The 12,018-nt window shown below is 38.5% G+C and overlaps 1 protein-coding gene across 1 annotated transcript in view; it reads left to right on the top strand.

The window, feature by feature from the left end:
* Positions 1 to 325: 325 nt before the first annotated feature.
* The window catches only part of SNX3 (sorting nexin 3), a 38,827-nt gene continuing 27,134 nt past the window's right edge, over positions 326 to 12,018 (top strand). The window contains exon 1 of the mRNA XM_004673749.2: positions 326 to 822. Coding sequence (XP_004673806.1) covers positions 661 to 822 — 162 coding nt within the window. The 5' untranslated portion in view covers positions 326 to 660. The remainder of the gene's footprint in view (positions 823 to 12,018) is intronic.

Here is a 12,018-nt window from a genome sequence, read left to right as displayed (position 1 = left end):
CCGCCTTCAGTTTCAGTTGAGAAATGTGTGGTGAAACTCTCAAGTCGATGTCATAATCATTTCAGTGATTTGCAAAGGTCACTCTAAACGGCATTTTCAGTGCTTCGCGGTTACACCATCTATAAATTGGCAGTTAGTGGAGACAGTTTTGTTCCACAAAACACCAACCGATTTCCCACACACCGGTGCCAATTTTGTCCTAAGTACTCAGGCCTCGACTTCCCGGCGCACTTCCCACCGTTCCAGAGCCCCGCCACAGGGAGACAGGAAGCGCACGCCCCCGTTCCCTCGGCGGCGCGCTCGCCCGGTGCATTGTGGGCGCTGTAGTCCGGCTGGAAAGTGTTCGCGACTACAAGTCCCGTGACCTTGCTTCTCCGCCACCCAACCTGCAGTCCACCTCCGCGGCCTCGGCTGGGCCTCCGGGGCCCCGGGTGAGGCGTTCCGGCTAGTCAGCTGTTTCTCTCCAGGGCACTTGAAGCGGAAGCCGTAGGGGCGCGGGGAGGAGCTTCGCGCTCTGGGTGAACACCCGCCTTACGTGCTCGTTGGCCTCCGGACCGCTGCGCGTGAGCCGGGTGTCCCCGCGGCGGGCAGCGGCGGCGTCGGTGGAACGCGGAGGGGGTGGAGGGAGTCCGCGGAGGCGGCGGCAGCTGCAGCTCTGAAATGGCGGAGACCGTGGCGGACACCCGGCGGCTGATCACCAAGCCGCAGAACCTGAATGACGCCTACGGGCCCCCCAGCAACTTCCTCGAGATCGATGTGAGCAACCCGCAGACGGTGGGGGTCGGCCGGGGCCGCTTTACCACCTATGAAATCAGGGTCAAGGTGAGGCTGACTTTCCCTCTTTCGAAAGACCCCTCTCGCCCGCCCACGTCGCCCCCAACCGACCGGGAGCGCATCCTTGAGGGCTGCCGTAGCCGCCCAGGCTGGGAGTCCCCGACTGTCTGCTGGAACAGTCCTGTCCACAGGCGGGGTCGTGGCCTGGGCCTCTCTTCTGGAAGGGTTTGGATGGGGGTTTCTCCAGTGAGTCCGGTGCTGGCACTTGGAGAAGGTGCTCGAAGAAGAGGGCGTAGGTTGAGCGCCGCTGGCCCCTCAAGCAGCTCATCTGGAAATGACATTTGAGTGGGAAAGGGGTAGATCTTTCCAGAACCCATCCATTCCTCGGGAGGGGAGGTAGATGTGAAGGAGAACCGGGTTTGCCCAGTTTTCTTTTCCTAGAGACTTTCCTCAGAGGTGGTCAAAACACGCTGGTTGCTCCAGGCCTTTCCAGAGCTACCCAACCTAGGTTGGACTCTCTTCTCCCGGGAACCTAAAAGGAGTTCACGAAAGCCTTACAGATTTGGGAGGGCTGTGCCAGGCCAGTAGTGTGAGTGGAAATGAGTGACCATATAGCATTGTGGGCTACCTTTGTGTTCAAGGCTAAGGTGTGGGGAGTGTCGCCTCCCCCATAATCCAGAAGTATGAATGCTCAAAGAAAAGCCTAATCATTTAGGGATTTTGCACTCTTAATTTTGAGATTTGCACTTCACTGAATGAAGGAATCAGTTGAAGTAGAAACACTCTTATAATTTCATAACCAGTATTTGTTGGCAAGAAGTAATTCACATGATTTGAAAGATTACTAATTGAGAATAGTGCTTCACTTTCACTCTAGTTCAGGATTAAAGAACTTGTTCATGCATGGAAGTATTTCCTTTTTAAATTAATTGCGTAAAACAAATCTAGCTGTTAAAGACAACAAATTACTTTTTAAAAAATTTAAGCATAAGAATTTAGCCTTAGAGTAATCAAAATTTACATAACGAGTTACTATTCATGTCTAAGTGGAGTAATTTCTCATTAACTTATGTACTTTATTGTGTAGTTAAAAAAAAAACAACATAAGCCTTACCATCTTAACCATTTTAAGTGTACACTTCAGTATTGTTGAGTATATATTCACATTGTTGTGAAATGTTAACGCAATTTTTAAAAAGTTATTTATTTAGGTAATGTTGAAAAATTTATGAATCATCAGGCTTTAAGATATGAAAATGTTGAGTATTACAAGTCACCCTTATCTCCCTGGGATGTGTAAAGTGTGAACCATAAATAGTGTTGGAGCAAAACTGTAAAATCCAGGCTCCCTGAAGCATGTAAATCTAGTAAAGTGAGGGTTTATTTCTAACTTTAGGAATGATTTCGGGTTGCCTTAAATACAAGGCAGGTGGTTGACTCAAAAGAAATTCCTCTTTTACTTTTATTGGCAAGCATGCTTTCCTTTATTTCTTGAGCTAAAACAGAACTTGGTATTCCTGTTTCTAAACTTCCATAGCAAGTACTTCCTGTCATACAACTGAAGCAGACTCTCTCCTGCCTATAGTTCCTCCATTTAATTACTTTGTGTGTTTATTTTGCTAAGTGCATTATATTAAATGGGCTCTAGTACAATAACTCATTATTTTAAAAATACATCTTATACCTTATTACCAAATAGCTGATCTGACAGTTATTTAAAAATAGTATCTGGTACTATTTGCATTTAAAGAGAACAGTCTATTTTAAGTGATTGATGAATTGCTGAATTAACAAAGTATAAATTTACACTGGTTTGTATTTTTATATAAACCAGTTTGTTGTGTGTTGATGACTGTTAGTTATAAATGCAGGTGCCCTCTAAGGAAATGTAATCAAGTTTCTAATGGTTATGAAATGCCAGAGCTGTTTCTTTTTGTATGTAATGGGCTTAACTGTGAACGCAAGATACTATATAATAAATATTTATAGAATTTAGATAGTCATGTTTAGCACGAATTTTGAGAGTAGTTAGGTTTGTATTAAGAAGAATGACCAATGAAATGAATAGGTAAATCATTTTGTAATTTTATATATTACTATTTTTCTAAATTGTTGATACTCTCCTAACATGTATTATTTTGATGTTGAATTTGTCATTTGCAAACAATTTAATATACCAATGTTTGGACCCCAAAACTGTATTATAGTTGCTCTCTAATACTGGTCTTAAGAAAAATGTTCAATTTATAGGATTTGATTGAAATTACTCTAAATCACAGAGTAATTTTTTCTGGATGGTGGCACTTTAGAATCCAAGTTTCCTAATGTCCATTTGTCTTTTGGTTTGAGGATAGTGTTTGAGACTATTAGGATCACTTGATTGGTATTGCTGAGCTTTTGAAAATAGTTGGTATAGTGTTGATGTTTTTAAAAATTGTTCTAATGGATAGGTATAGCAGAAAGCATGATAGTAATGAAAGATTTAGAAAAGCTCAGGTTCTAGAATTATTTTGGCATATTAAAGGGGAAATTCATTGTTTATGAATTTTGCACTGTACTATAACCTCAGTTTTCAGAAGAGTTTAAATTAAGAGCTATTGTACCTAGAGACAGTGGTTTTGAATAGGAATGAAGTTAAGGATCTTTATTAAACTCAAAGAGAGCTCTGGATTCAAAGAGTAGATTTATCTTTTTTTTTTTTTTTTTAGCAGAGTAAAGCACAAAACCAAAGTTCTACTTTCCCTCTGTTAAATAAGTATAACAAGAATACCAACCTCATGGGACTAAAGGAGATAATGCACATAAAATCTTTAGCACAGTGACTGGTATATAAGAAGCATTCAAAATTTACCTCATTGTAAATGCAGCTACATTTTCTGTGTTTAACACTCAGTTGAGTTACTAAGATTGTTAAGAGTTCCTCACCAGAACACCTACTTGGCATGAAAAGTATATTTTCATTGAGGTACATGTGGTATAAAAAGAAACACTGTTTAGTATTTAACAAAATAGACTTAAATGTTTTGAAATTTACACATTTTGTGTAATTGAGGAAAACTGATTCATTACACACTAAATTTCACATTTTAGACCAAGAATTAATGGAATGCTCCATTTTAAGTTATGTTTCCTTTGCTTATACTAGTATTTTTCCAATTTTATTGAGATATAATTAACATGTAATATTGTTAATTGAAAGTGAAAATGATTTGATATATGTATATATCAAGACATTATTACTACAATAAGTCAGTTAACATCCATCACCTCATATAGTTACAAAAGTAGCCATTTGATGTTGAGGCAAATTGAAACAGATCTAAGTGGTAACATTTACTAAAAAACATTTTGATAAGTGTGGTCAGTAAAAGTAGTGTCTAAAGCTGTATTGGCAGTTTTTCTCTGCATGAATTGTTGTATCTTAAATTGGGAATCATTAATATCCAAGTCAGACTGAAAGCTAAGAAATAAATTGTTAGCCTTATCTTTAGATTTTATAAGCATATATTATTAGCCAAAATTACATTTTAAAAATCAAGGACATGTGCACAATCTTTGTATCTACCAGTTGGCCTTTCCATGCCTGATATATAACTGCTGCCAGCTACAGCTGATTGGCAGGATTTTCATCAAAGAAAGACATTTAACTAGCTTTAAAGAGTCTGTTGTTATCTAACCCATCCCTTACAATGGGTGAGAGGGAGAAGGTAGCGATTTAAAGGTTGCCCTGTTAAAGTGGCTTATTAGGGACTCTTCTGTATTATGCATTTTCCCGGATAAAACTTTGCACCACCAGGTAGGGCCCCTGTTTTTTGTTTGCTAGAGCTGAAAGTGAAGGTATATAACAATGATGCTCAAGGTATATATAATATAATTTAATCTTTGAGGTAACCCAACAATTGATAATAATTCTGTTTTGCAGATGTAGCAGCTGTGCTGACTGTTGATCCTAATCTCTTATCATTTTTATTTTATGCTCCACTCCTATTTGTATCTCCCAAATAAATGAATTATTTTGTGTCCCAGCCATACTTCCTCCTTTGTTAAAGAAACAGTCTTTCTCTAGTAACCTCATCTGACTACCACTGCATGTTTGCACGACTCAGACTTAATATTACCTTTTTAGAGATTTTGCTGATTCAATATTACCTTTTTAGAGATTTTGCTGATTCCTTGACTCTAAACTAGATTTCCTTCCTCTGTACCCATTTTGCTGTATAAGTATTGTGTTCTTTGCTTGTCTTGATTTCTTTTAGTTCCTGTATTGCCTACTGTTGGCACCTAAAGGACAGGAACAGTCATACTTACTCAGTGTTTGCCATCTGTGGACACATAAGAATAAATGAAATTTAGAAAAGTTAAATGCAATAAATCTTCACTCAGTGTATTGCTACCTTCTTGGAAACTGACTTTTAGCAAAATAACATCTACTGAAACCAATTTACCATAGCCCGATTGTTAAAATAAGGATAGTTTCTGTAGCATATTTCTAGTCACAAAACCTCATCGAACTTCTAAATAGTGATCTAGATACTTCTAATATTAAGCAATAGTTTGTATCCATTCATTCTTTTTGTTCAGTCCAATTATCCCAGTGCAGGGTTGTGAACCTTGTGACTAGATCAGACTTTGGACAGGACACCCACCCATAGCTGGGTGTACACACCACCACACACAGTCTGGGACCAATTAGACATTCCAGTGAACCTAATATGCATATCTTTGGGAGGCAGGAAGAAAACAGAGGGAGTACCCAGAGAAAATCCAGGAAGATGGGGACAACATGCTGACTCCACATAAACAGTGGCCCCAAGAGGGAATTGATTTTTTTGTCATTGTTATAACAAAATATTTGAGGACCTACTGTAATTTGTCACAGCTATTAAATGGCAGTACTGTGATTTTTTTTAAAAAAGATTTTATTTATGTATACAGGAACTGGGGTGTAAGCTGAAAGTGTGTGGGGGAGGTGAGAAGATTAACCAGAGACAATGGAGAGGAGAGTAGGTATGTTGACTGAAATGCACTGCTGAGGGAAGTAGTGGGTGAGACAGGAGAGGTCTGCTGTACTATGTGGGTCACCTTCCTGGCTAGAGTCAAACTAGGATTGCAGTGGCTGGGGATCCTTCATAGTACTGAAACTTAGCCCCTTGTGCCACCAGGGAGGTCCAAAAGCGTAATTTGAATGTAGATTTCCTGCCCTTCAGAGCCTGTACCTTTTCACCCACTCTCACCTAAGGAGCTTTTGAAATGATCATTTCATAATCAGGTTGGAGTGGCATTTGGGAACTGGTAGTTTAAAAAGCACCCCAATCAGACATGCAAATTAAAGCCACAATGAGATACCACCTCGCAGCAGTGAGAATGGCACATCTTAAATCAATTAGCAACAACAAATGTTGGTGAGGATGTGAAGAAAAAGGAACTCTCCTGCACTGCTGGGGGAATACAAACTAGTACAACCACTATGGAAAACTGGAGGTTGCTCAAACTGCTAAAAATGGAGTTTCCATATGACCCAGCAATCCCACTCCTAGGTATCTACCCAAAAGACACAAAAACACTGATTCAGAAAGACACCTGCACCCCATGTTTATGGCTGCTCTATTTACAATTGGAAAGACATGGAAACAGCCCAAATGCCCAAAAGTAGATGATTGGATTAAAAAGATGTGGTACATATACACAATGGAATATTATTCAGCAACCAAAAAAAAAAAATAAAACATGCCTTTTGCAGCAAAATGGAGGGAGCTGGAAAAGATCATGCTTAGTGAAATAAGCCAGAAAAGAAAAGAAAATGAAAAATACCGATGGTTTCACTCATAGCAAGAGTATAAAGGACCAGGTGAGAAAATAATAATAATAATGAACAACTATATACCAGAGACATTTTAGGGGGTAGAGTGGGGAATGGGATCAAAAACAGTGGCAGGAGGGAAGTACACTGGATTGTGGTGATGGCACATGGGTGATTTGATGATGGAAGCCCACAGGGATTACAATTGAGATGGAAAAAGGCACAACATGATGTAAAAATAAACTATTATTTTTTTAAAAAAGGCACTCCAACAAATACGGTCACTTTACTAATATGTAGCAAAGATTATTTCTAGCTGCACCATATTTTCTGTCTCTAACAGACAGTAGAGAAGGTTGAGAAAATATATGGAGCCACATTGTTAGCCTTGATAGGATTTATTTAAAAGGTGTCTGAAAAAAAGAAAACAGCAGATCCTGACAGTGAAGAGGAAAATCGGTGATGTTTGCCAAAGAAGAACACTGTTTTTGGAGAAGAGGAAATTTAGATACCAGCTGAAAGCTGGGAAGAAGACGCACTAGACTATATTCAGCTAAGCCAGTTTTTAGGTCCTCTCTTGAAACACCCATGTCTGCATCCTTTATAATAATTGTGGAAGTAAACCAAAAATTAAGAGAATATAAATAGACACTGGGTTGTTGGAAAGGTCATGATACATTTTTGTAACAGAAAATTTACATCATGACTTTTATGACAACCCAGTATCTATGGATATATATTTGATATTTTGTAAATACTGCCACTCCACACCCTTTAAAATAGAAAAAGTGGGCCCTCCCTGGTGGTGCAGCAGGTTAAAGCACAGCACTAAGAAGCTGAAGCCACTTCCGCATGAGTTCGATTCCCGCCTGCCCCGGAGGTGACCACATGGCGCAGCAGACCTCTCCTGACCCGCCCGCTGCTCCCCTCAGCAGTGTACTTCGTAGGTATGCCTGTTCTGCTTCCCACTCTGTCTCTGGTGAAACCTCTCGCCACCCCTGAGCCTCTGGTCTGTACACCAGTTCTGTATGCACAAATAAACCAAAAAAAAAAAAAGAGAAAAAGTGCTTAAATTAACTTTTAGCTATTTTAGTAATTTTTTTTAAATATTTATTTATTTATTTGTACAGAACCTCTCGCCACCCCTGAGCCTCTGGTCTGTACACCAGTTCTGTATGCACAAATAAACCAAAAAAAAAAAGAGAGAAAAAGGGCTTAAATTAACTTTTAGCTATTTTAGTAATTTTTTTTAAAGATTTATTTATTTATTTGTACAGAACTGGGGTACAGGCCAGAGATGTGGAGGGTGAGAGGATTCACCAGAGACAGAGTGGGGAGCAGAACAGGCAGATCAACAAAGTACACTGCTGAGGGGAGCAGCGGGCGCGTCAGGAAAGGTCTGCCTCGCCACGTGGTCACCTCCGGGGCAGGTGGGGATCGAACTCATGTGGAAATAGCTTTTAAACTTCTTTGTGCTGTGCTTTAACCCGCTGCACCACCAGGGAGGACCTATCTTAGTAACTTCTTATAACAAACATTTTTCTCTCCTCACTGTTATATTCCTGCTACCCTCACCCTAAAAGAAAAAGGACCGTTAATTTTAGATATTTATGTACCATATTATGCTGCTTCCATGTAAACAAAGACAGAATTTTCTTTTAAAGATTTATTTATTTATGCATATAGGAACTGGGGCACAGGCCAGAGGTACTGGGTGGGGATGAGAGAGTTTACCAAAGACAGAGTGAGGAACAGAACAAGTAGATTGACTGAAATGCCCACATCTGCATCCTTTATAATAATTGGAGATGCAGTAGGCAGAACAAAAGAGGTAAGCCATGACATGTGGGTCTCCTCCCTGGCTGGGGATTGATTTTGTGCTGCAGTGACTGTGGATAGCTTCTTAGTGCTGTGTTTTGACACACTGCGCCACCAGGGAGGGCCCAGCCAGTGATTTTTTTTCAACTCAAATAAGAGAGGTGAATGTCTAAGTAATCTTAGTATTATATTTACTGAATCCTTAGTAAATGACTTAAAACTTTCAAAGTTCTGCTTTAAAGAAGTATTTAACTTAGAACCTTAGAGTTTTGACATGATGGTAAAATACGACATTTGCTGTTTTTTTTCCAGATGGTTGGTTGTATAGTTAGGATACTTCAGAAATAGAGTTTTGTTTTTCCACATGAAAAGGTCTCAGAAGCCCCAGGACTTCTTTTCAGGCATTACTACCCACTCCCAGCGTCAAGTCCACTTGCTAGCTAAAGGACACCTATTCCTACCTCATTGCCACATGCAAGGAAACCGGGAAGTTTAGTCTTGCTGGGCAGTTAGTTGAAAAAAAGGAAGAACACTGTTCTTTGCTATAGTAGCAAGCAAGTGATAGGGGTTGTCCCTTTTGGGTGTGGCTTTAGCAACACTAGTCATCTCTTATTTCTTTCCCTCTTTTTTGCTGATGCCTGAAATTTGAATGTTTAGAGAAAGCATTGTAAGACTAAGATTGAATTCCAGTTACTTTTGATGATTTCAAATAAATGATTTTTCATCCCTTTCTGTTAATTAATTTTAATAAGTAGAAAAAGATTGAAGATTAAAGACATGACATGTTTGATGTGGTTTGGGGTTGGGGTTGGGTTAGAGGTACTGAAAATAGATAACATTTTTTACCTTTGATGACTGTTGAAACAACGTAGGGCAAGATCAGCATTTTAGTTGATAACATTAATGATGGAGTATATGATTTGAGCTACCAAATATGTGAGATCATTGTCTTTTATTTTTACAAAATTGCTTTGTATCTAACAATATTGAAATGATCACCTTCTAATTCTTTGTTCTCTTTGATTTTATCACTGATGTATTGTTTATGTTTGCTTGGTTTTCCTAAAATTATTTCCACTGCTGCCACCTACAACTTATTTGCACTCTGTGTGTATGTGTGTTTTTTGCAGTCCTAAGGATGAACCTCTCTCTCTGATAAATTTGATATTCTAATTCATATAGTGGAATAAGGGAGTCTTAATATTCCCCTCCTGGTGTTTAATTCTCTGTATCCTTCGTTTCTCTTGCTTTGACATTAGTTGTCTTCAGGTGGAAACAGAAGTAAATAAAAACTTCTGTTGCCTGGGCACATATACGTTCCACCATGCATGGTCGATGTATCACCAGGTCTTTATTTGAATTCATACCCAAAGATTCCCCATGCTATGTAATTGAGGACATTTTAAAAACACTTAGGAATCTGCAGCAGAAGTCACTAAGCTGTGGGTTTCCCTGCTTTTGTAAATAAAGTTTTATTGGAACCCAGCACATCTATTTGTTTTCATTATTATTTATGACAATCACTGGGGTCAACCTAAAATTTTTCTCTCTTATCCTTTTTTCAAAAGTTTGCCAATCCCTAGTCTATGAAGTTTATTATTAGCATTGAAATAAGGGAGATCAAAAAGTACTTGGGAAAATCTTTATTTCAGTATGCAGGGCTGAGAAAAAGAATGTCCAGTTTAGGATGTCAGTAAGAAATGATTGAGGGAAACAAAGTATAGCATTGTTAGTTAGGTTTTCTTTCCTTACACATTCATCACATACCATTTGGATCTTAAAACACAGCCCTTTGCTAGATGCTGAATGAAATGTTAGATACCATTCTTTCCTTCTAGAGGCCAGTTTTTATAAACATAAACACTAACTTTATGAACTACTGGATTATATCTACTGTTCATACTACGGCCAGACACAGTGATTTATTTTCAGTTTATAAGCTTAAAACTTTTAATAAACTCCTTTGAATAGTCATTTAAAGAAAATTGGTACTGAAGAGTTAATAAGCAACTGATGGCTTAGGGTCAGTCCTTTAGCCAGTGGCAAAATTGAAGGTGATGTTTGACAAAACTAGCTATACTCAGTCTAGACAGGTAATGTTTAGATTATTTTTAACCCAAAATTAATTTCTTATACCATGTCAGCATTTTAGGTTTTGTGTTCCATGTTTACATTTAGTGTTTGTATTAACATGTTAATCATTTACTTCTAACAGCATTTATATATGCTGTTACTAAATACCTTCCTATTTAAATTACTACTAGTTGAACTGTTGACATGGGTGAGTTTAATGTCTGCAGAAGGAGATAAGTTAAAAATTAAGAAACCCATATTAGCTCTTAAAATGTCTCAAACATCTTTCTCTCACTCATTAATCAACAAGCATTTCTCAGGAAATGGTTGTGTCCCTGCCAGTATGGTAGGTACTTTCTCCTGTGTTTTCTTTGATACAGTTTTAGTTATCTGTCTCTTACTTCCATTTAGAACAGATCATAAAGATCATTTTATTATTCTTACTTAACAATAATCATTCCTTTTTTAACTTAATTCCTTTTAATACTTTATGATACAGCCAGGAGAGTTTACCTGCTGTTCTCTATCCCAGACTTAACTTTAAACCTCCCTTTATTCCTCTTGATAAAAGCTTATTTAAACATACGTACATAGTGTAGGTTCATCTTCACCTTAACCATTATTGTATCAGTTAGCTATGTGTAACAAGCCACATTTAAACTTAAGGACTTTAAGCAGTGATTTATCTCCCACCATTCTGTGGGTTAGCTAGTCTATTTCTCTGCTTGTGTCCTCTACTCATTTATTTAGCAGTTTCAGCTAGAGAATTTGCATGTTCTGATGTCTGGCATTAAATGCCAGGCTACTCCTTGGGGTGCCTTTATAGTAGCTTTTCATTCTCCGGTAAGCTAGCTGACTTCCTCATATGACAGTCTTAGAATAGCATTCCAAGAAGATGAAGGTGGAAGTTGTAAGATTTCTTGAGTTTTGGGTTCTGAAGCTTATTTGCCACTTCTGCCACATTCTGTTGGTCAAAGCAAGACATAATGTTAGTCCAGATTCAAGGAGTGGAGACTTAATGGGAAGCTCTTCAAAGAATTTATGGCAATATTTCTTCTACCATGCATTACTCATTAGTTAGGAATCTTCAAATGCTATAGGTAGTGGTTTAGCTGACTGGAATAAGCAGGATAGTGACTCTCCAGAGATATGTGCTCCATAATAAGCAGAACCAGTAGTAAGTATGTTGCATGGCAAAAATCATTTCATAGGTTAAGGATCTTGTGATATGAAGGTTGACCTGGATTACCTGGATGCACCAAATACAGTCACCAGACTCCTTATTAATGAAACGGGCAGAGGAGTCAGTAATAGGAGATGTGAACAAAGCAGAGGTCTTAGTGATGCAATCATAACTTTGAAAATGGGAGAAAAGACAATGAGTTAAATGATGCAGGTGAACTCTTTGAAGTTAAAAAAGAAAAGTGAATTCTCCCCTAGATACTCCAGAATGACTAAATACTGACAACACCTTGATTTAGCCCATTAAGACCAAATTTCAGACTTAAGACCTCTAATATTGTAAGATAGTAAACCCATGTTACTGTTTGTTT

This window comes from Condylura cristata, unplaced genomic scaffold (assembly GCF_000260355.1).
Source record: "Condylura cristata isolate star-nosed mole 26May11 unplaced genomic scaffold, ConCri1.0 scaffold00001, whole genome shotgun sequence".
NCBI classification, from domain to species: Eukaryota; Metazoa; Chordata; class Mammalia; order Eulipotyphla; family Talpidae; genus Condylura; species Condylura cristata.
Note: the sequence above shows the minus strand (reverse complement) of the source record. Positions and strands in the feature narration are given on the sequence as shown.